Genomic DNA, 20,894 nt, shown 5'->3' with positions numbered 1-20,894 from the left:
CCATCACCAGACAGGACCCCCCGCACGCAGCAGAACAACCACTGACCGTTTCTCACGGGCCTGCCCGGGTGGGCTGTCCTGGCCCGCTCGGCCAGGTGGCTCTGCTCCGCCAGGTGGCTCTGCTCCGCACGCATGTCTCTCATCCCCCTCCTGGCTGTGCTGCCACATTCTTCCCACCGTGATGGCCGAGGGGCAGAGGACAAGCAACATGTGTCTTCGGGCCCCAGCTTGGAGCCGGCGCGGTGTCCCTTCTGCCCCGTTCTGTGGGCCAGAGAAAGTCTCCAGACTCGAACCGCCGGGTGGAGAAGGGTGTCCCCCTCCCTTAGTTGGAGGGACTGCAAAGCCCCCCGCGTGGTTGGGGGTGGAATACAGGGAGGGGTCACGAACGGAAGCCAATGACTCGGTCTGCAGTAGATAGTAATAACCCGCCACTTTGCTGTGGGCTGAGACTGTGTGTGTATATGACAATAGTGAACACGTGTTCCAAGCACTTCACGTGGCTAGGGTCACGTGACACTCACAGCTATGACATAGGTGCTAGGATTATTCCCAGTTTACCTCCGAGGAAGCGGGAGGGGAGAGGTTGAACGACTTGCTCAAGGTCAAAGCCAGGTTGCTGGCGGCAGCAGGCGAGGCGGCGTGTGATCGGTTCCTGTGGAGGACTTCTTTTGAGAATGCCGAGGCCCCCGGGTCACGTACGTGAACCCTCTAAGGCCACTGAGCAGACACGGCCTTCGCATCCTGGTCCTCGTGACGGCGACCTGTCTTCCCCGCTCCACGCTGGAGGCCAGAGAATGTCCGGCAAGAAGGGGGAGCTTCCTCTGCTTGCTGACCGCCGAGTGGTCCAGGTTTGAGATGGGGACGGCCGACCTGTTCTTGGTCCAGAGTGCTCTGGGCTTGTCAGCTTTCTCAGGCTCCGGGACGACCTCGCGATATCTCAGAGCTAAAGGTGAAAAATGTTCCTTCCCCCACTTGTTGATGAATTGTCCTCGGAAAAAAATGTATTTCCATATACCTGGCCCGGAGAGAAATGTCGGCAGTTAGACGGACTAATCAGGAGGAGGCTTTGTGTTTTAGTAAAGGTTAATTAAGAACCATCCATTTTTTTTTCCCTTTAAAACATTAAAGTAAAATAATGTTATTAGCGCTATTTTCCCCTCGACTCCCAGAGGGCAGTTGTAAATGTTCTACCTAAATGAAGCTATTTATTTAAATCCATCTAGATTTCCTTTGAAGTGTCATACATCTCTCTCCTGCTGTATCAGCTTATAGCTACAATAATTTAATAAGTTTTTCCTAGGGTGAAATTGGATGCCCTTTATCGATCTTGCACCGAGGGGGCATTCAATTACTTCATCTACGGCGGTATTTCTAGGCCTCTCAATGACGATTTTGTTATAAATGGCTTGCTGATGATGCTTGGGGTGCATAGGTTAATGGGGGCATCCCAGCCAGGGCCCGGGAATTGAACGCTTTCTATTCTGGGACCGGATATCTGATCTCCCGCGGCGGGGCCCAGTTCCCACACTTACAGTCTGCATCCCCAGCGCCCAGCGTTGAGCCCCGGGCCGGGCGGCAAGCTCCCTGAAATGCATCCCTGAGCTCTTGGGTTTACACCTGAATGGGAGCGCCAGGAGTCCTGTCTGACCCGAGGCCACTGGCACCAAACGTGGGCGTGTTCCAGACAGACGAAGCGCCGGCGGCGAGTGTGGCTCAGTTTCTAAGGCTGAACGACCGGGGGGGTCTGAAGGGACAGTTTGTGGCCGAGGGAAAGGCCAGGTCAGGGTCTTCCCTTCGACAGAGTCCCCATGAATTGGGGTGTTCTTCACTGAGCTAGGCCAATAGTTACACATATTGCAAAGGTCCTTTTGGGGGAACTCGCAGTGTGGCGTGCATCCCTTTTGCCCTTGGGCACACCCCAGTCCTACCTCTGGCCGTTCCAGACCCTCCCTTACACAGTCTGGCCCCTACCGCCCCTCCCATCGGGGCCTTCTGTCCCACCTGCCCGATAGCCCAGGGTTCAGCCCTCCCCGTGGTCGGTCCTCAAAGGCTGCCATCTCCAGGTTCTGTCCTTCATGGGGTCTTTACTTTTGCGTCTGGCTTTGTGGTGGTCACTCGGATGTCCCTCCTAACCCAGGTCTTCCAGGCCGTCCTGTCTCCTGCACCTGCTCCTCTCCAGCAGCTGCTCCAGGGGGTGGGGTGGACGGCGGGGATGCTGCCCCACACCCCACAGCCCACACGGGGCGGCTCCGAATGATGAGGGATCACCGGCCCTCGTGAGGCACCGAGAACCTCCACACAAACGGCTTTCTCGTATCCTCTTCCCTTTCAGTTTTCTTCTTAACCCTCCTTGGCATCTCAGTGACGATCTTACTCATTGTGACTTTTCTACCGTCTCTGGCCCCAGCTGCTGGTGGGACATAGGCTCCAGGTGGGAAGAGGGCTGCCCGTCGGGGTCCCGCCGGCGCCACCCTGGGTGTAGGACGCGGGTTGGCTCTGTTCTTACAAGGGCGCCGGCCGTGGGTTCACCGGGTCGTCTGACTGTTTTTAGTGGATGTTACCAAGGTGGATTTTATATACTATATACACTGGCTGTATGTTTCGGTAACACTTGGAAAAAGTGAGAAAGTTTAAAATTCTTTTCGCAAAGAGGGTCGCCCCCACCCCGGGGTGTTTTCCCGTACCAGCGAGCTCTCCAGCCCTCCGACTCCAGCCGGGGGTCCGGCCGTCCCGTCCAGTTCCGCCCCGACGCCCACCACTGGGAGTCAGGCCAGAGCCCCCCTGGCTCTGCGGCCCCGTCCCCCGAGGCTGCCTGCACCTCAGACGCCAGCCGCCAGGGCTGGGTCCCCAGCCCCCCCACACTTCTGTCTGACTTGGCAGCACGCTCAGAGGTCCCCCCACCCCCACGTGCTCCTCGGGACTGACGATTGGCTAGAACAGTGCACAGGACTCGGGAAGTGCCTTCCTCCCTTCCCGCGATCAGTTTGTTCCGAAGGACACAACTGAGGAGGAGCCGGACGGAGGAGACGCAGGGGGCAAGGGGAGCGGGGAGGGGCCCTCGGCGTCCATGCCCTCTCTGGGGGGCCCCCTCCCTGCACCTCCAGGCTCACCAGCTCGCAAGCTCTCCGAGTCCTGTTGTTTAGGGTTTTTTATGGAGCTTCCGTTGTGTGGGCATGACTGATCAAACCTTTGACATTGACGATGAACTCAGCCTGCGGTTTCGCTCCTCTCTTTGGAGGTTGGAGGGGCCGGGCTGAAAGCTCTAAGTTTTTGATCAAGGCTCGGGCTTCTGGTGACCATCCCCACCCTGAAGCCATCTGCCCCCCCCGCCCTGAGTCACCTCATTGGCACAAACTCAGGTGTGTTGAAAGGGACTTAGGATGAATAATGATCTAGCACTCAGGACATTGCAAGGGTTTTTAGGAGGAGTGTGCGAGAAACAAAGACCAAATACTAATTTTTGCATGACGTCACCCCTGCCCCCGCTTGTGTGGGCTCCAGGCCCCCCAGACCTGGGTCGGCATCCTCAGCGGCGCCCCGGACACACCGGGCCTTCCGAAGGGATCCGGTGAACAGAGAGAGAACGAACGAATCAGGGATAAATCCCAGGGCACCGAGAATTATTGTTTTCTTTTCTCCCTCCCTCTCTCTCTCTCTTTTTAAAAGATTTTATTTATTTATTTTTAGAGAGGGAAAGGAGGGAGAGAGAGAGAGAGAGAGAGAAACATCCATGTGCGGTTGCTGGGGGTCATGGCCTGCAACCCAGGCATGTGCCCTGGCTGGGAATCGAACCTGCGACACTTTGGTTCGCAGCCCGCGCTCCATCCACTGAGCTGCGCCAGCCAGGGCCTTTTCTTTTCTCTTGAGGGCCCCGAAGTCACCTGGAATTGTCTCCCCAGTTCTCAGCGCCCCTTCTTATGCTTACGCAGTGAGAGGTGGAGGGGCGGGAACAGCCGGGCCAGGGGGCAAACGCTCCGCCCAGCGACGCGCTGCTGACTCGGTCCACTTCTCCGTCTACCCCGAGGTTTACGGATCCACTTGGCTTGTAAGGAGAAGCCTTTGTTCTCGATCAGGAATGTTCTGCCCGTTCTGTTGGGTCCAGATACTGCACATCCTTGCCTGGGGCTTCAGAGGCCTCGTTTCCTTTAAGGAAGAAGAAGAAGTCCACTGGGCCTCGTCCAGCCAGAGAGACGGAGAGCGGGAACTCGCTCCCCACCGAGACCCTGGCCGGAGCCTTGTCCTCGGCGTGGGAGACGATGTTTTCTTGGCTCAGGGACGGGGCTGCCAAGTCAGGGGGCTTGCCCTTTTGTTTCTGTGGTTTGGAAGAATGGTTTGTACCCAGAGAGAAGAGGTCAGGGGCGGCTGACAAGGTTGAAGCAGAGCTTGGCGCTCTCGGGGGGTTGCGGGGGGGGTGCAGGGTGGGGGTGGGGCCTGAGATGTCACCCAGCTCTGGGGCGGCTTGTCCTGCAGCTCCCCCCACGCCTCTGCTCCTCGCAGAGCTGTCCGACCCCATCTCGGCCTCCGCTGGCCAGCATCTCTCACGCTGGCCCCGTGAGACCGAGGCGAGGAATTCCGCGGCCGGTCACGTCTCGGGAATTCTGTGTCATACAGTTCTCTCCCCTCCCGGGCATCCACAGGGCTTAGGAGCGGGGTTTCAAGGCCCCGAGAAGCCCTGGTGTAAAGAAGCCTGTAACTGTGTCCCTTCCACCTTTCCCCCAGTCACCGACGCACGGAGCACTCAGCGACACGGTGCAGAGCGCCGTGTGGGGGGCGCCGGAGGACACACCGCTTGGCTATTTCTTGGTCAGCGGGTGTGGATGGGATGCGGGCCTTCGGTCCAGGGGAACCGCACGGTTCTGCTAGCGAGTTCTGATCGCTCGGGCCTTCCGCCAGAATGAGGAGGCTCGGATGCAGGGTTAGCTAGTTCGACCTCCTCCGGGGACAGGCTGTGCGTGCGGAGTTGGAGTGTGCCCCTCGCCCTTGGGTAGGGAGCGCGCTAAGAAAAAACGGTGCGGTGGGGTCTCCCATTTCGGGCTCCGTTTCAAGTGTTCTGGGCATCCGCTGACAATTTAAAAATCGTAGCAGGAACAGGCATCGATGATGTTAGTAGTGTGAGTGTTACCCACCCTTTGGGGGATGCTAAAGATGTGTAGACTTTGTGCCAACTCTTCCCATGCGCTAATTTCATGCTTTTACAGAGTTATCAGGGAGGTTCTCCTACCCTCGTTTTACTGGTGAGCAAACCAGAGCTCAGAGAGGTTATGTGGCTTGCGGAAGGTCACACAGCTAGGCAGTGGTGGTCTGCCACAGCTGGGAACTAAGTAGGTCTCGGTTTTGCGCGTGCGCGCGCGCTCTCTCTCTCTCTCTCTCTCTCTCTCTCTCTCTCTCATAACATCTACAAAGAAGCATCATCTGAGCAATAATACATTTTATAACCACAGGATTCTATTAATGGATTTTTAAGAATCATGTTTTTCCCAGGATGATGAAAGTAAAAAATTATTTCAGGGTCTGAGGAGTTATGCCGCACAAGGGAATACTGCACATTGGATTTAATTGCTTAATAACTTAAAGTCAAGTGGTTTTTTATGTGATCCACACTCTACTGGATACTGGAGAGGAGAATCATTTCAGTCTCTCTAAGTTTTCATTAACTTTTGCTTCCTGAGCTGGTAATAAAGGTTAGCTCTAGGGAAAGAGTATTAGGGCTGCCAGGGAGAGCGAAAGCATTTTCCCCTCTGCCTGCTCCCACCCTCGCCGTCCTCCTTTGCAGATTTTTATTTGACTTCAAAGCGCCGCTATTTCAAATTCATCTCTCAAGTTCACGGTCACCGGCCATTGCATGAACCTGAGAATGATGGCAACTGGGGGAACCCACTAATTGAGCTGTGTCCGGCGGAGGCACGAAAGGGTTGGAGAACTGGGCAAAAATATGAGGTGTTTGACGTGGTGCCGGCGCTGCTGGCGTTGGGGGTACGTTTGCTGGCAGAAATTGAACCCCAGAGCCAGGCACCGAGGCCGTGAACCCTTCCTTTACGCTATATAACTTTCTCTGACTTGTCTGTGACTCGGCAAGCTTTGGCTCATGCTTAGAAGTTCTCCAATAACCCCTGGGTCACTGCTATTATCAGACAATGTAATAAAAAGGTCTTTCCTTTGTCGTTTAGGTAATCGGTCAGCTTAAAGATTTTTCTGCCCCCCGAGGAGGACGCATTTCAAGGGAACACGGGATGTGAGAGTGGAACCTTCCCGGGCGCCCCCATGGCCGGCCAGCCGGCCCATCCCCCGCCGAGAAGACCATGACATCTGCCCATCTCCTGGGGGTTTCCCTGCGCCCCGGCGAGACGCCTTCCACTTCATCTCGTGCCATGGGAAAAACCTGAAGGGGCGGGCAGGGTGGCTCTCCAGCCTGTGGCTTTTCCCCACGGTCGCAGAGGCGCCGCTGACAGAGCATGACAGTTGGGGATCACTTCTCCCTGCTGCCTGCCCGCGTCGCACCAGGGAACGCCCGTCCTGCGTCGGTGCCCGCTCCTTCTCGTGTCTGCCGCCGGGGCCTTCACATCGCCTTCCCTAAACCCGAGACGCCCTTCACGTCTTGCAGCGCGGGGTGCGTGCCCCTGGACGCCTCGCCCATGGCTCGCCGGGCCAGCCGTGCAAGGCCATTACCATGAGGCACTGCATTAACTGCTGCATCCAGCTGTTCCCCGACGACGCGCACAGGCAGCAGGCCGGCGGCCGCACGGGCCCCCGCCCCGGTCGCCAGGAGGGCCCCGTGTGCCAGGGAGAAGACAAGATAGTGTTCTGCGTGGACGGGAGGCAGATGAACTTGCTCGCTGTCCTCGAAGTGCGGGCCGAGGGGAGCGAGAGCTGGGGCGGGCTTCTGCGCTTCCGGAAGGGGAAGCGATGCAGCCTGGTCTTCGGACTGATCATCATGACCTTGGTGATGGCCTCTTACATCCTTTCGGGGGCCCACCAGGAGCTGCTGATCGCCTCGCCGTTCCGTTACGGACCCTTCCCCAGCAACCCCGGCTGGGTGGACGGGGAGAGCCCGGCCGAGGCCAGGGAGCCTCACCACCAGCCGCCTGTCGGCAACATCTCCTACACGAAGGACTACCCGAGCATGAGGCTGATCATCAGCAGCATCGCCGCCCGCATCGAGTTCACCGCCAGGCAGCTCCCGGACCCAGACGATCTCAGGAAGCAGGAGTCGCACGTGAGTAGCCTGACGCTGATCTCTGTGGAGCGGCGGGGTTTTAAGCAGTGGAGGCTTCCTCTTCTGTCCCCATCTCCAGGGAAAATGCCTCCAGTGTAACAGGGGTCATTTGACATCCTTGCGGACCAGGGCGCACCGGGGAGAATGCTGTCGGTTGACAATGTTGACGCCAAGAAGGGAGCAGGTGGCACGAAAGGCTGCAGCCAGAAATGCCAAAGGATGACCTACCTCCTGATCCCGCTGCTGCACTTCATGTTGGAGACATCCTTGTGGCGGTTAAAGCCGCTTTTATAGATCCCCATCGCCCAGCTTCTCCTCCTCTGTCCTGATTAGTGTTTGTGTCTCTGATGGCCATGAAATACACAACCAGGAAAAAAGGTTCCTACTGTGTAATTAGGCTGTCTGTCATGCGAGCGTGCGTGTGCCCAAGATAAACCGTGGCAGGATGAATTTCGATCCGTCCTTTACCTTCCTTCTTCCCAAAGTTTATTTTTATTTTGGGATGAGAAAAACTCACGGTCACTGGCTATCGACCCAGTCTCGCGTGCCGTTGGCATTTCGTCGCTGTCGGGGGATACCTCAAGCTCGAACGTGGGCGTTGAGCGTCAGAGCAGAACCCCGCGGCGGTCCGAACGTGTGAGGGCTCACGCCTCCCCTCCGGGCGTCTCCCCGTTTTTTCTCTCCTGCTGCAGATGTTCTCAGTCATCCCGAATAAATTCCTTCCCAACAGCAAGAGCCCGTGCTGGTACGAGGAGTTCGCGGGCCGGAACACCACCGACCCCTACCTGACCAACTCCTACGCGCTCTACTCCAAGCGCTTCCGCTCCACCTTCGACGCGCTGCGCAAGGCCTTCTGGCGCCACCTGTCCCACGCCGGGGGCAGGCACTACCGCCTGCGCTGCCTGCCCGGCTTCTACATCATCGGGCAGCCCAAGTGCGGCACCACCGACCTGTACGACCGCCTGCGGCTGCACCCCGAGGTGAAGTTCTCCGCCATCAAGGAGCCACACTGGTGGACAAGGAAGCGCTTCGGTGCGTGAGAGCGTGGTCCCCGCCACCGCCGGGGGAGGGGGCCCCTACCCCGATGGGTAGCCCCAGGCTTCTGCCTCCATCACTCACTCCTGCCTTCTGCTCGCTGAGGTCACTGGGGTCGGGGTGGGAGCCAGAGAGGGCCTGCTCTGGGCCAGGAGCTGTGCTGGGGCCCGGGACCGGGGGCTGGGGAGATGAGAAAACCTGGAGACACGGAGATCAGATCACTCCTTTGCCTGCGGTCCCAGGCAAACACCCGGCGGGCTGCAGCCCAGCTCCCCTCCACCCACAGAGCACTGCTGAGCGCCAGCTGTGTGCGGGGCAAGGGGCAGGGTGCAGAGTTGGCAGCTCATCTTACCCCCAAAGAGCCCGAGAGACAGGTGCCTGGCAGACATGGGCCCGGGGCTGTCTGCTCCCAGCCCTGAGCCTGTGCCACGGGCCCCTGCCCTGGGAGGAGGAGACCGTGGAAGGAAAGGCGGGCGCGTGGGCCAGGTTCCGCTCCCTCTGGCTCGGCCAAGGGCCCATCAGTGTGCCGGGCTGCTGCTCTGTTCTCTCACACCTGCCCCACCTGTCTCGGGGCTGGGAATGAAAACCATGTGGACACGACTCTCGCTGACTCGGCTCACGCCACCCCTCTTTCCCACGGGGCTGACCACGGACCCGGGAACACAGCCCGGTTTCCGCCCCACCCAGCCGGGCCACCCCGCGGCCCTCGGGTCACTGTTTCCGCTCCTTAACCTTTTCCCTCTGCCAGGAGACAGCTGGTCACCGGGGCTCAGGGAAGACAAACGCCCAAGTCTGCGGAGGCCAGAGGGCGGTTTCCTGGTACAGGACCAGCTTGCGGAGAAGGGAATGTTAAAAGTTTCCCTTAGCGGAGCCCAGGTTTAGACCAACGCTCCGTGGGTTTTCTGACAAACCATCGACTTACCCCTTTTGCTGTTCCTTGAAGGGGACACGTGTATAAATGTGGTTTTTGGCGTTTGGCAGCGGCAGCCGTGGGAGCCAGGGTGTCACGTCCATGCTCCCCCTTTCCTAACGAACACGGGGTCCCCCCCGGCAGGGAAGAGGGAAGCCCGGGCCGTGCCTCTGGAATCCGCACCCAGGGTGACCTTGAACCTCTTGTTTTGTCCATGGGCATCCTCTTATACGTCCCATTAGCCTTGGTAGCTGTGCTTTAGGATGGCGTGTGGTTATGTGGTTGACAAACCTGCGAGTGAAATGTACCCACGTTTAAGGCCGGGGACCAGGGGAAGCCGCACAGGGCCGCTGCCAGGATAACTCGCGTTCAACCCGAGCTCCGGCCGGGGGCCACTGGTACTCCTTACGGTTCGGGCAGACGGGCCACGGGATCTCACAGGCCAGGGGAGCAATGTTCAGCCTTTTTCATCTCACGACGCCTGTGAGCTAATTGCTAACATTCTGCAGCCCAGCAACACATAGATACAGTTTGCCGACCTGACGAAGAAACAGGTATAATGTGCATTCGTTCGCACTGGACGGCTACTGCTGTGTTGGCCGTTGCCGTTTTTCAGTGTGAGCCCCTGAGGGGGAGCGAGGCCCGCACCCCCCACACTGAGCGAGCGGCACACAGGCCGGAAACCGCGGGGCCAGGAGACAGAGCCACAGGCGCGGGTGTCCTTTCCTGGCTGACGTGCTGCGTGCGTCCCGGAGACCACCGCTGTCCAGGCACCGCGGGGTCTCACCCTGTGCGCGTGTGTTAACCGGCCCCCAGTTCTGCAGCCCTCCAAGCAGGCGTGTTTCTCGTTCTTGAGCAGCTGTGACACCCTTTTAGTTGCCACTGTTCAGCCTAACCGTGGTGCACGTCACCCCTGAGGCTAACGGGTTAAAAGAGGGCAGCCCGTCTACCTGCTGCCCCTCCCTTGGCTGCTGCAGCCAGCCTGTGGGTCCCTCTCGGCCCCTGCCCGGGAGGCCACCAGCCCAGCAGGGGCGGCGTGGTCCCCAGTAACTCCCACTTCTCGGTTCTCGTAGGAATCGTTCGCCTGCGAGACGGGCTGCGGGACCGCTACCCCGTGGAGGACTACCTGGACCTCTTCGACCTGGCCGCGCACCAGATCCACCAAGGGCTGCAGGCCGGCTCTGCCCAGGAGCCCGGCAAGATGAGCAGAATCATGATCGGTACGGCCTCCTCCGCAGAGCTCCCGCGGGGCGCCCCTCCCGCCCCGGCCCAGGGCCCAGGCCCAGCTCTGCTCCGCCCGCTGGACGTGTGCAGGACACCTGCCCAGCATGCCCTCCCCACCTGGCCGTCACGCTTACCCTTCCAGAACACGTTCACCTGCACGGTTTCTAGGAAGCAGAAACGTCAGTAGACTTCTCTAGTTCCACGGAGACTCAAGGGCACCTGAAATGGCTTTTTTTTTTTTAAAGTTGCCATTTGTTTGTTTTTATTTTCACTAAGCACACGTGCGTCTTTAAATGATAAGCCAATCTCGGTCTGGGTGGGGGATCCTGAGTCAGTGAACCCATGGGCGTGGCTGTGTAAGCCCTGGCTGCTGGAAGCCGTGAGGTCAGAGGTGCCCCCCCCGCCCCCGAGAGACTCACCGCCCTCACTCGCCGTGGCTGACTGATTGCTGTGGGGAAAGCGCAGCCCCGGTCACCCTAACGCCTTTCGGTGTCCGAAACCAGGGGGTTCGATGAGTGACTGTTCCTTTAATTTGCAAGAATGTTTTATTAAAAGTGCATCTGCTTGCCCTTTGTCTTGGGCTCTGCTCAGGAGAAGACATCTGTCCCCTGTGTCTCCTGAACGAGACAAGCCTAATTGCCCGTTTTGCTTAAATTGGCAGGCAACCACGTTTTAAAATTTTCCGAAAGGTAGTGCGTTTTGATTCTCCAAATTCAGTGACTCCGTTAGCAACTAGGGGGAATTGTATCAACCGTTTGAAAGATGACCTTTTACTTACAACTTTCTCGTCCAAGGTGCCTGAGCTCTGAATTTATTTTTTGTTTAAATTTTAGCTCAAAACCAAGTCCTGGGAGCATGTGAGATCACTCCCCTCACCACTCACCACTCGCCCCCTGCAAGTGTACACTGGCTACTAGTTATATTTTTGCAAACTTGGGGTCCATACACTCCAAACCCCAAATCCAATTAATATTTGACAGTGGCCCCGCATGCCTCTGGAAAAATCTCATTTTCTTATGAAAGAGCTAGAAATGCGCATCCCAGGGCCAGGGAAGGGAGACTAAGATAGTGAATGAAAAAGGGAAGCCTCAGTTTAGTTTCCTAATTTCATTCCCATCCAGATTTAAAAAGGAAGGAGAAGGACAAATGTGCTGCTCCGATATTTACCCAAAGCCGAGTGTGGCGAGCTCTACGGCCGTGGGGAGGCCGGAGCAGAGCCGGCGTCCGGCCCTGCCTGTGCCACCGACCTGCCCTGTGCCGTGTGCCAAGCCCCTTGTCCTGGCCCTGGCCTCAGTCTGCACGGCTGTCAAATGGGCTTGGGGGGCCACATCCGTTCTGGGCTCCTCCCAGCCCCGAACATGATTCAGCTCTGCTCTAGCTTCCTCCGGGTAGATCCTTGGCAGGACCGTAAGGGTCTTCCTTCATCTCAGCCCACAGGGCCGGCCAGACGGGGCCTTTCCTCAGTGGTCTGGGCTAGTGGCCGGACTCACGAAGTGAGAACTCCCGTGGCCGGGTTCTCCAGAGCTGGGGCTCCAGACACGTGGAGGGGTGCCTGCCTCTGTCCTCCTGGCCCCTGCTCCGCCCCATCAGAGTGCACTGTCGGGGGGGGGGGGCTCCAATTGCTTATTGAATTGTTGGTTTTCGTCCAGACTGTATGGTTCGGGAGAGGACGGGGCTATCTGTCTGGTTTCCCTGATCTATCCCCAATGGCAGGTACAGTGCCAGGCATATATTAGATACCAAATGAATGCTTTCTGGATGGATGGATGGATGAAGGATGGATGGATGGGTGGACGGACAGGTGGATAGACAAAAGCTCCTCTGGTTGAGCAACCAGTTTATTCATGAGCTATGACAGAGTTTGTGCCAACTTAGGTTTCGATACTTGCCCTTTCCTAACCATCCCTTATTCACCAGGGGTGGAATTTTCACGTTGGAAATTCTACTTGTCTTTTCTGTATTCTTCAGCATTTCTCATAAAAAAAATTGAAAGAAAAAGAAAGACCAGAATAGAAACCCTCCCCTGGGTGTGGTTGCACCTCCAAAGGGCCAGAGGGTCCTGCTCAGCCGTGGTGCTGCCGTGCCGTGCTCACCACTGGTCGGCGAGACCGAGGCTGTTGGCGCAGGCTTTTCCTGCACAAGTGACTTTGAAATGTGTCGTAGACACATCCGTGCAAAATGGAAATGCAGCACATAATTGATTTTCCTTTCTTTCCAAAATGCTGAAGATTGCCCTGCCCTGCCCCTCAAAAAAAAAAAAACAACGGTCAGGGAATTGGTTCAGGGTTCCGAGGGAGAGATGCTGAAATGTCCGTGCTGGCCTCGCCCCGTCCTCGAACATTTGACATTGTCGAATACCCCATTTGCGCAGAGCGTGGTAAACGGGACTGAGCACCACCTTCTGCTCCCGAGGGCTGGGCTGGGTGGGTGCGGCTGTGGGGGGTGCGGACACGCTGGACACAGGGCCTGAGGCTGAGGTCCTGGGAGGTGCCCCCTGCCCCCCCCGAACCTCCCCCTTGTGTGTTTCTGGGTGCTCGCCTGTGAGACTTCAAGGCCAGGCCGACCTGATTGCACCCCGTTTCCTGATGAGCATAGGCCTCCCCAGCCACCTCTCCACCCCTGATGCTTCTGGGAAAAAACCGTCTAGCACATTCTCAGTGGGCCCTTAAAATGCCGCAGGGCTGTGCACCGTGTCCCGGAGAGCGGAGCTGGAGGGGGCGTGCCCAGCATTGCCGGGGCCACCTTGATTTCCAGACAGAGGCCCTCGTGGAGAGGAGCACTGTGGCGGTTGGGGGGCGGGGTGTCTCAGCCTGCACTTCCCAGAGACCAGGCTGCCGGCGTGGCGGACCGGCTCGCGCCCTCAAGGCTGTGTGCGGGGAAGGCCTCGGAGCCAGGGCTGCCCCCCCCCGCCCGGCGTGGGCTGCCGCGTGGGAGCCCAGTACGCAGCACTGCTCACTCCCAGCGTCCTCTGCTTCCAGGGGAGGCCAGCGCCTCCACCATGTGGGACAACAACGCCTGGACCTTCTTCTACGACAACAGCTCGGACGGCGAGCCCCCCTTCCTGACGCAGGACTTCATCCACGCCTTTCAGCCGGACGCAAAGCTGATCGTCATGCTCAGGGACCCCGTGGAGAGGTGAGCCGTTCAGATGTGTACGTATTTTTGTTTATTTTTGGGGGGGTGGGGGGAGGAGGAAGAAGAGGCAGTGTTCAAAGGACAGTGTCCCTTCTCAACACAAAGAAGATTGTGCCTCTCTCTCTTTTTAAAGTAAACAAGCTTAACTTGCAATGTTAGTGCTATTTCTTATGTAAATATTATTCTTGGGGCAATCTTTGCTGTGTCTAAACAAATCGTGGATTGCTTTCTTGGCCATCCTGACCCTGGTGCCTGGTCTTTAGCCTCTGGCCCATCTGCGTGGGGAGCTGTGGGGCACTGTCAGGAAATGAGAAACGCCCCTGGAATCTCTGCGGGGTTTAACTCCTTGTCTCCCGGCTTGACGGACGGGTGCCTCTGTCCTGCGGGCTCCGAGTGGGTGGGCAACAGCTTCCCTGGAGAGACCAGCAGGAAGAAGAGTGACGGGCAGAGCTGCGGCGTCCTAAGGAACGGGGGTGGCCCGGGGTGGCCCAGGCAAAGCGGGTGTGGTATTGAACAGCGTGGGGGTGGCCCGGCCAGCGCTGGGGGGAGCTTAAATCACGGGAGACGCCTGCGGGGACGACAGACTCTCAGGGCTGCCAGGACCTCTGAGTCGTGCAGTCCGATGTTCCATGACCGACTCCACCAAAGAGGGCTCTGCGTCCCCACCCAGGATGGCCGGTCCAGCGCGGACCAGCTCTGTGGGAGCATTCTTCCCATTTTGGGGCCGAGTCTGTCTTTGGGGGGTCCGTGCACAGGACCCGTTTCTTCCCCCCTGAGCTCCGTAGACTGCATCTAGTGGTTCTGAATGGGACACCTGCCAGATACTGACGGCCGTGGCCGTGCCCTTGGTGCCTTTATTTTCCTGGTGACCTCTTGTCAGAGGTTGCATCGTGCCCTCCAAAAAGACACGTTGAACTTCTAGCCCCCCACCTCCGGATGTGTACACAGGGCCTTGTCTGTCTGGACGTAGGGTCTTTGCAGATGGACTTGGTGGAGATGAGGTCCCACTGGCCTGGCGCGGGCCCCTAATCCAGTGACTGGTGCCCTTAGGAAGAAGAGGGGACACAGATGCACGTAGGAAAGAAGGCGGTGTGAGAAGGTGTGGACTGCGGTGACGCAGCTACAATCCCAGGAATGCCGAGGGCGGGCCGCCAGCAGGCACCAGGGGCTGGGGGAGGGGCACGGCGCGGACTAGCAGACTGTGGCTGGGCGGAGCCAGCGGAGCCGGCCCCGCCTACACTTGCTTCCAGACTCCTGGCCCTCGGGACTCACAGAGAATCAGCTCCTGCGGCTACAGCCACCAGTTCGTGGTGACTAGTCGCGGCGGCCCTCAGACACAAATACAGCCCTGATCCCTTCCAAGGGGGCACACGTTCCTGGTCCCATGTCCTTGCCCATGGTGACATAAGACCGGTTGGTTGTGGGAGTTTCAGAAAATGCACTGGAAAACTGCCTTTATTTTTTTTTTATTTTTTATTTTTTAAATGATTGCTAGTTTTTTAAAAAGATTTTATTTATTTATTTTTAGAGAGGGAAGGGAGGGAGAAAGAGAGAGAGAGAGAGAAACATCCATGTGCGGTTGCTGGGGGTCATGGCCTGCAACCCAGGCCTGTGCCCTGGCTGGGAATCGAACCTGCAACACTTTGGTTCGCAGCCCGCGCTCAATCCACTGAGCTACGCCAGCCAGGAAAACTGCCTTTAAAAACACCCGTGCCCCGCACTGGGAATGCCGTTGTTTCTGCATGCTGGACTTCCGCCCAGACCGATGCGTGCGGTGCGTGTGGCCACAGTCTCACCTCTGGTCCCTCACACGTCACACTGTTGCCCCCGAGGGCCGTGCCTTAAAGTCACACCCCAGACGCCCCTCCCTGAAGCCGCTCCCCCTGCCGTGCGCTCAGACCGGCCCGCTGCTGTCAGAGTGGGCCGGTCAGAGGGGAGCTGGACGGTCCCCCTCCGTCTCTGCCGCGTGGTCCCCTTGCTGCCACGTCACCCGGCACGCCCGCCTGCCGCAGACGGCTTCCCTCGGCCCGGGTGTGTGTCTGTCCTCCGGCCTCGGGGCCTCGTCCTCTCCGGCTCCGCGGCAGCCCTGGCCCCGGAGCAGCTCCCACGTCTGCCGGCCGGTTCCCACGCTCCGAGGCCGGAGCTTGGCCCGCTGCTCCTGGCGTGGGCCGGCCCCCCTTGGTCGGGAACAGCTGACAGAAACCAGGGGGGCCCTCGGGTACACATGAGACGAAACCGTCGGCCTGGACAGGAGAGGCCTGATGACCCGCTGACCCCTCGCCGCCCTCGGAGGTGTCCTCACAGCGGCCCCGCCCCTCCCCCAGGCCACCCCCAGCTGCTGCTCTCGAGGTCGGATGTTCTGGGAGTGTGCTTTCTGCTCACTGCAGGTCTTCCTGTCACGCGCCTGTCTAGTTCCTCATTCTGAGGAAGGTCACCCAGCACTTCGACCTCAGGGGTCAGGTGAAAACTGCAGCCGGTTGTCACTCCCTGGGCACAGGGAGGGGGCAGCAGCCTGCGTCTGGGCTGGGCTCGGTGGGCGCGGCCCCGTTGTGGGCCCTGGGGGAGCGGGAGCTCGTGGCCGGCCGGGGAGACGGGCGTGGCCGTGGCTCTGGTGGTCTGCGGGTGTGGCGAGCGCAGGGGGAGAATGAGCTCCTGGTGGGAGGGAGGTCAAAAGGCCGCTCAGGAGGAGCCGAGGCCAGGCTGGGTTTTGAAGGATGAGTAGGAGTTTGCCAGTTAAACGAAGGGGGAAGGCAGTCCGGGGGGAGAAGCATCCTGAGCGGGGAGAATGGAGAGGACAAAGGGAGCGCCTCCGGCTCTGTCCCGGAGCGTGGAGCCCGCTCTCCCGTGTGTCTGTCTTCCTGCGGTTCCGATTCTGCCTCTGGGCACCTGAGCGCCGGGTGGGTGGCCCTGGCACAGGGAGGGGCGTCCCGAGGCCCAGGGTCAGAGAGCTGAGTCGGAGCAGTGCCTGCCCGTGGTCTACCCCCAGCCCCACGTCTCCCCCCTCGAGGAGGCTCACGGCCCACAAGATGGCCATTCCGAGGAGTCATCCTGCTGTCCTCTCCTTTTTCTTTTAAAGAACAAACCCTCTCTTTATACTGGGAACTGAAGGTTAAGGCTTCTTGCCTTTCTGGTCCTAGACTTCATAGAAGTGCATCATCAGTTAAAGCGTCTACTGAGCCCTGATCACACGGTGGGCACCATGCGTGGGGCTGAGTGTGCATTCGATGGCCAGCAGCAAAGGCGCCCTGGCGCCTGCCCTCCGGGAGCTGGCTGGTAGTCAGAGCGCAAGGTGTCCACCCAGTCATGCCGGGTGTCCCGGCGCCAAGGGGACGGGAGGGCGCATGGCTGCAGCCAGCGTCAGGGAGCCGGCCCCCTGCTGTGGGGGTCCCCTGCCGTGTTCATCACCTGCAGCTGCAGAACAAGTCACCCAGAAACATGGCAGCTCAGAACAGTTTGCGAGGGTCAGCCCCTGGCCCTGCTGTCTCTGGGCCTCTGCGTCAGCATCTCGTCTGTCCCGTGGCTGCCATCAGGGTGTCACCAGGGTGGGGTCTCATCCGAGAGCTGTATGGGGGAAGCATCAGCTTCCCACTCATGCGGTTGTTGGCAGAATTCAGCTCTTCGAGGGCTGTTTGGAGGGGAGGGGGCTCCGTTCTTGGCTGGCTGCTCACCGCCTTGCCCCTGGGCCTGCCAGCACGTCTGCCTGCTTCCCCAAAGCCAGCCAGAGACCAAGTTCAAAGACTCCATCCTCTGCGATCTGATCACTGGAGGGACAGCCCATCCCCTTTGCCACATTCTGTTAGTTAGAAGCAAATGACAAGGCTCAGGCCAGTCTCAAGAGGAGAGTACAGGCTGTGGATTCCAGGAAACAGGCACCCTGGGGACCTTCCTGGAAGTGCCCTGCCACCCTGGCTCTGTCCGTCCCACGCCCCTGTCCTCCAGGAACTGGGGCCTTGCAGCCAGGGAAACGCTAACAGCCAGGGTGGCACGGGGCGTCGCAGCGCAGGTCTCCGCGTGCACGGCGGCGTGCGGGTCCATGGCGGCGTGCGCGTCCGCGGTGGCGTCCGCGTGCGCGTGCGCTGCGGCGTCTGGATCCGCGGCGGCGTGCGCGTCCGCGCGCACGCCTGGTGTGGGTTCCTGACAGCAGCAGCTGTCCCGCTGCTCCTTAAACATTTGTAAGGATGTGTAACACCAGGAATGTCTTCTTTTTAGAAACCCGTGACTCATGGCCTACCCGAAGTCGCTGGCTCGGCTCCCGTCCCAGCCAGCAAGGATGATAAATATAGGGTGTTCGGGTCGCTGTTGAAGAAATGCACACTGAAGCCCAAGTTCCCACAGTCTAATTGGGTCCCGGGCCATTAGCCACGTCAGTCAGGCCGTGACCTTGCGCTTCTGCGACGGGGAGAGTCCCTGGGTTGCTTCCCTGCCGGCGGGATCGGGCCAAACCGTTTATTTCCTTTTACAAAAGGGCTCGGGGAGGAGGAGGGGGTGCTTTCATTCCTCGATTTAGATTCACCTTTACCCTTTACTTCGAACATGGATCAAAGGTAGAGGGTTTGCAAATGTTGGCATTGTTCGAGCAATTAAATCAGTCGCTTTGAAGCTTCCAGAGAAAGATGTCAGCGGTGATCCCCTTCTTTTTCCGGGGGAGAGGAGAGGACCCGTGCAGAGGACGGAACTGGGGCCCGCTCAGCGTTCTTGTGCGTTCCTCGGTGTGAGAAATAACGACAATTTAAAACGCAAGCGATGCGATCCTGCGCTACATTGCCCAGTTAATTGAAAAGAAGCCCCTAATTACAAGTGGAATTTTTCATTTAATTTGATTCCTAAGTGGAGAAGGCAGCTTTTCAAGGCTTCTCCCATCAGCCTCCTGCCTCTTCGTTTCCGAGACAGTGGACGGTGTTCGGGCCCCCAGGCGGCGGCTCTGAGAGTCCCCACAACGACGTGTGAGACTTGGCTGGGGGGTGCCGACCCCTCTGACGCGGTTCACTGAAGGGACTTTGGGAGAGTTGTCACGCGCCATCTGTCAGGGGTGTTACCATCTGTATTTTGGTTTTAATTCTGCGTGTAGTCAGAATGCCATGGGCAGAAGCAGCCGCCACAGGAGCCTTTGTGTTTCACGTTTTATGGTTATGGTTGTGGCTATGGTTAGGGTTGGCGTTGGGGTTATGGCTATGGTTAGGGTTAAGGTTAGGGTTAGGGCTATGGTTATGGTTATGGTTATGGTTGTGGCTATGGTTAGGGTTATAGTTAGGGTTGGGGTTATGGCTATGGTCAGGGTTAGGGTTACGGCTATGGTTATGGTTGTGGCTATGGTTAGGGTTGGGGCTGGGGTTATGGCTATGGTTAGGGTCATGGTTAGGGTCAGGGTTAGGGTGATGGTGATGAGTCAGAAGGGAAGGAAAACTCAGCTCAGGTAGGAGCGAGAACTTGACTGTGACCCAAAAGCCTCGAGCCTTGGAACCCGGGGCGTTCTGCTCTTCATCTGCTCCTATAAACTGACTTCTGACAGCCCCGGGATCGGCGAAATAATCAGCTTGTGACGGTGAGGGAGGAGCGGAAGGAATGAGGCCCTTAAGGACGGCCTCTGCAGTCGGGCGTGCGGACGAGCGTGAGGGCAGGGGCCGTGGGCTCCTGGCTTTCGCTCCATCCGCGGGGGTGGGGTGGGGTGGGGTGTGGGGGTGAGCGGGTTGCGGCCCAGGGTCATGGCAGTTCAGACAGCGCCTGGGGGGAGCAGGCGGTCTGCGTGCGAACCCCAGAGCCGCCGCTCGCTGGCTGTGTGACTGCAGGCGAGCTACCAAACCTCTCTGTGGCACATTTCTTCATCGCGGAAGTGGGGGAAATAGTCCTACCACGAGGGCTGTGAGAATCACATGACAAGACAAATGGAAAATGTTATCTAATTGTTAGCATTATTATTAGGTCTCCGTAGTTGTAAATAATCACAACGATAAGCAAGCTGAACTTTCCTCGACGTGCTAGATGCAGTGTATACGCTGGAGAGTGGAGTCCTCCCGTCTGCCCTCCCGGAGCCTGTCTGGCTGGGGTGGGGACAGCCCTCAGCGAGGTGACCCGGCAGGACTGGGCACCTGCCGCAGCCTGGCTCTGTGCTGCGCCCTCCCCGGGCTTGGCCTCCTCTGAGCTTCGCAAGCAGGCGAGAGGGCTGCGGTGATGTGCTCCAGGTCAGGCGTGTGGGCTCAGGAGCGTTAAGGAAACGACACACAATCCCCTGGTTAGAACGTGGCCAGGCTGGGACTCGATCCCACATCAGTCTGGCTGAGGAGTGAAGGTTGTCACCCCTATCGTAGGTCGGGTCCCTGGATGCAGACTCTGAGACAGTGACCCGTGTGCAGGAGGGTCATCGGGGTCCATGTGGGACCGCTCTGTGAGCTCTGGAGCTGGGATGGCCCTTCAGAGTGGTCCTCAGTGAGACATCTGCCACCCACCAGTCCTCGGCTGTGGTCCGCCCTGGGAGACGTGACCTGGAGTGTGGCCCGTCCTTTCAGGGGAGAAATTTCTGGGAGGGACTGGACTGTGAGCCATCACCAGGATGTCCCCCAACGTTTGCAAAGGTCTGTGAACGGTCAGGACCCGGTCTGCGCAGGCGCCTAAGCCGGGACTCGGCTCATTCTCCCATCTCCCCGTCAGAGAGAGCGAGACAGCGACCTTGGGAAATGCCCAGCAGGCATTGCAGGGGCTGAGTGGGGTGGAAGCTCGTGGGTTCCCGCCCACCTCTGGAGAAGCTCTCTGGCTACTCAGCCGGTGCTGAAACCCTTCTGCAAACAGCCCGGCGTCTCCAGGTTGAGGCGGGCGGGGTTCCCCCTGATTTGCAGCAGGATCAGGAAGCCGGCGGTCCCCCGCCCAGGTGGATGCCTTACTAAGAGAAACAATCTCAAGGGGGCATTAGGAGACCTCCCCTGTGGGCAGCACCTGGAGTGGGGAGAGAGGCGGCTGGAGCATAAAGGTTGTGACAACAGCTACAAATCCGTTTCCGCTCCCCTGACCCGGGCCAGCACTCCCTGTCGCCTTTTCTCTCCAAGCCTTTGGAGGATTCGGAATTATGAACTGTCACCTTGAGGAAGACTGTGGCAGAGAGTGTCTAAGCTACCTCTTCACTTTCTGGTGCATTCAGGCATCCTGCTTCCCGGAAGCTGCCTGCCTGCCTGGGTGTCTCTGACACACCTTTATGTGGGCCCTGGCGTCTCCAGGTTGAGCCCATGCTGAACTGTGAGCCGCCCACAGGCCAGGGGGTGGCCTCTGACCTCGTAGCCAGGGAGAGGTGGCCGTGGCTGGGCCAGCTCGGCCTGTGACGCCTTCTCTGGAGGCTGTTCAGCGTGGCCACCTGGTGAGAGACGGCCTCTTGTTACTGGCGGGAGAAGA

General features: G+C 58.8%; 1 protein-coding gene across 4 annotated transcripts in view; it reads left to right on the top strand.

The window, feature by feature from the left end:
• CHST15 (carbohydrate sulfotransferase 15) overlaps window positions 1-20,894 on the top strand; it is a 70,802-nt gene that overhangs the window by 32,150 nt on the left and 17,758 nt on the right. For all 4 annotated transcript variants that reach the window (XM_045854101.1, XM_045854103.1, XM_045854102.1 and 1 more), the window contains exons 2-5: window positions 6,168-7,213; window positions 7,906-8,245; window positions 10,232-10,378; window positions 13,361-13,517. In XM_045854101.1, coding sequence (XP_045710057.1) covers window positions 6,668-7,213; window positions 7,906-8,245; window positions 10,232-10,378; window positions 13,361-13,517 — 1,190 coding nt within the window. In that variant the 5' untranslated portion in view covers window positions 6,168-6,667. The remainder of the gene's footprint in view (window positions 1-6,167; window positions 7,214-7,905; window positions 8,246-10,231; window positions 10,379-13,360; window positions 13,518-20,894) is intronic.

The sequence above is a fragment of the Phyllostomus hastatus genome, unplaced genomic scaffold (assembly GCF_019186645.2).
Source record: "Phyllostomus hastatus isolate PE091 unplaced genomic scaffold, TTU_PhHast_1.1 phas_scaffold_1066, whole genome shotgun sequence".
In the NCBI taxonomy this organism is placed as follows: Eukaryota; Metazoa; Chordata; class Mammalia; order Chiroptera; family Phyllostomidae; genus Phyllostomus; species Phyllostomus hastatus.
Note: the sequence above shows the minus strand (reverse complement) of the source record. Positions and strands in the feature narration are given on the sequence as shown.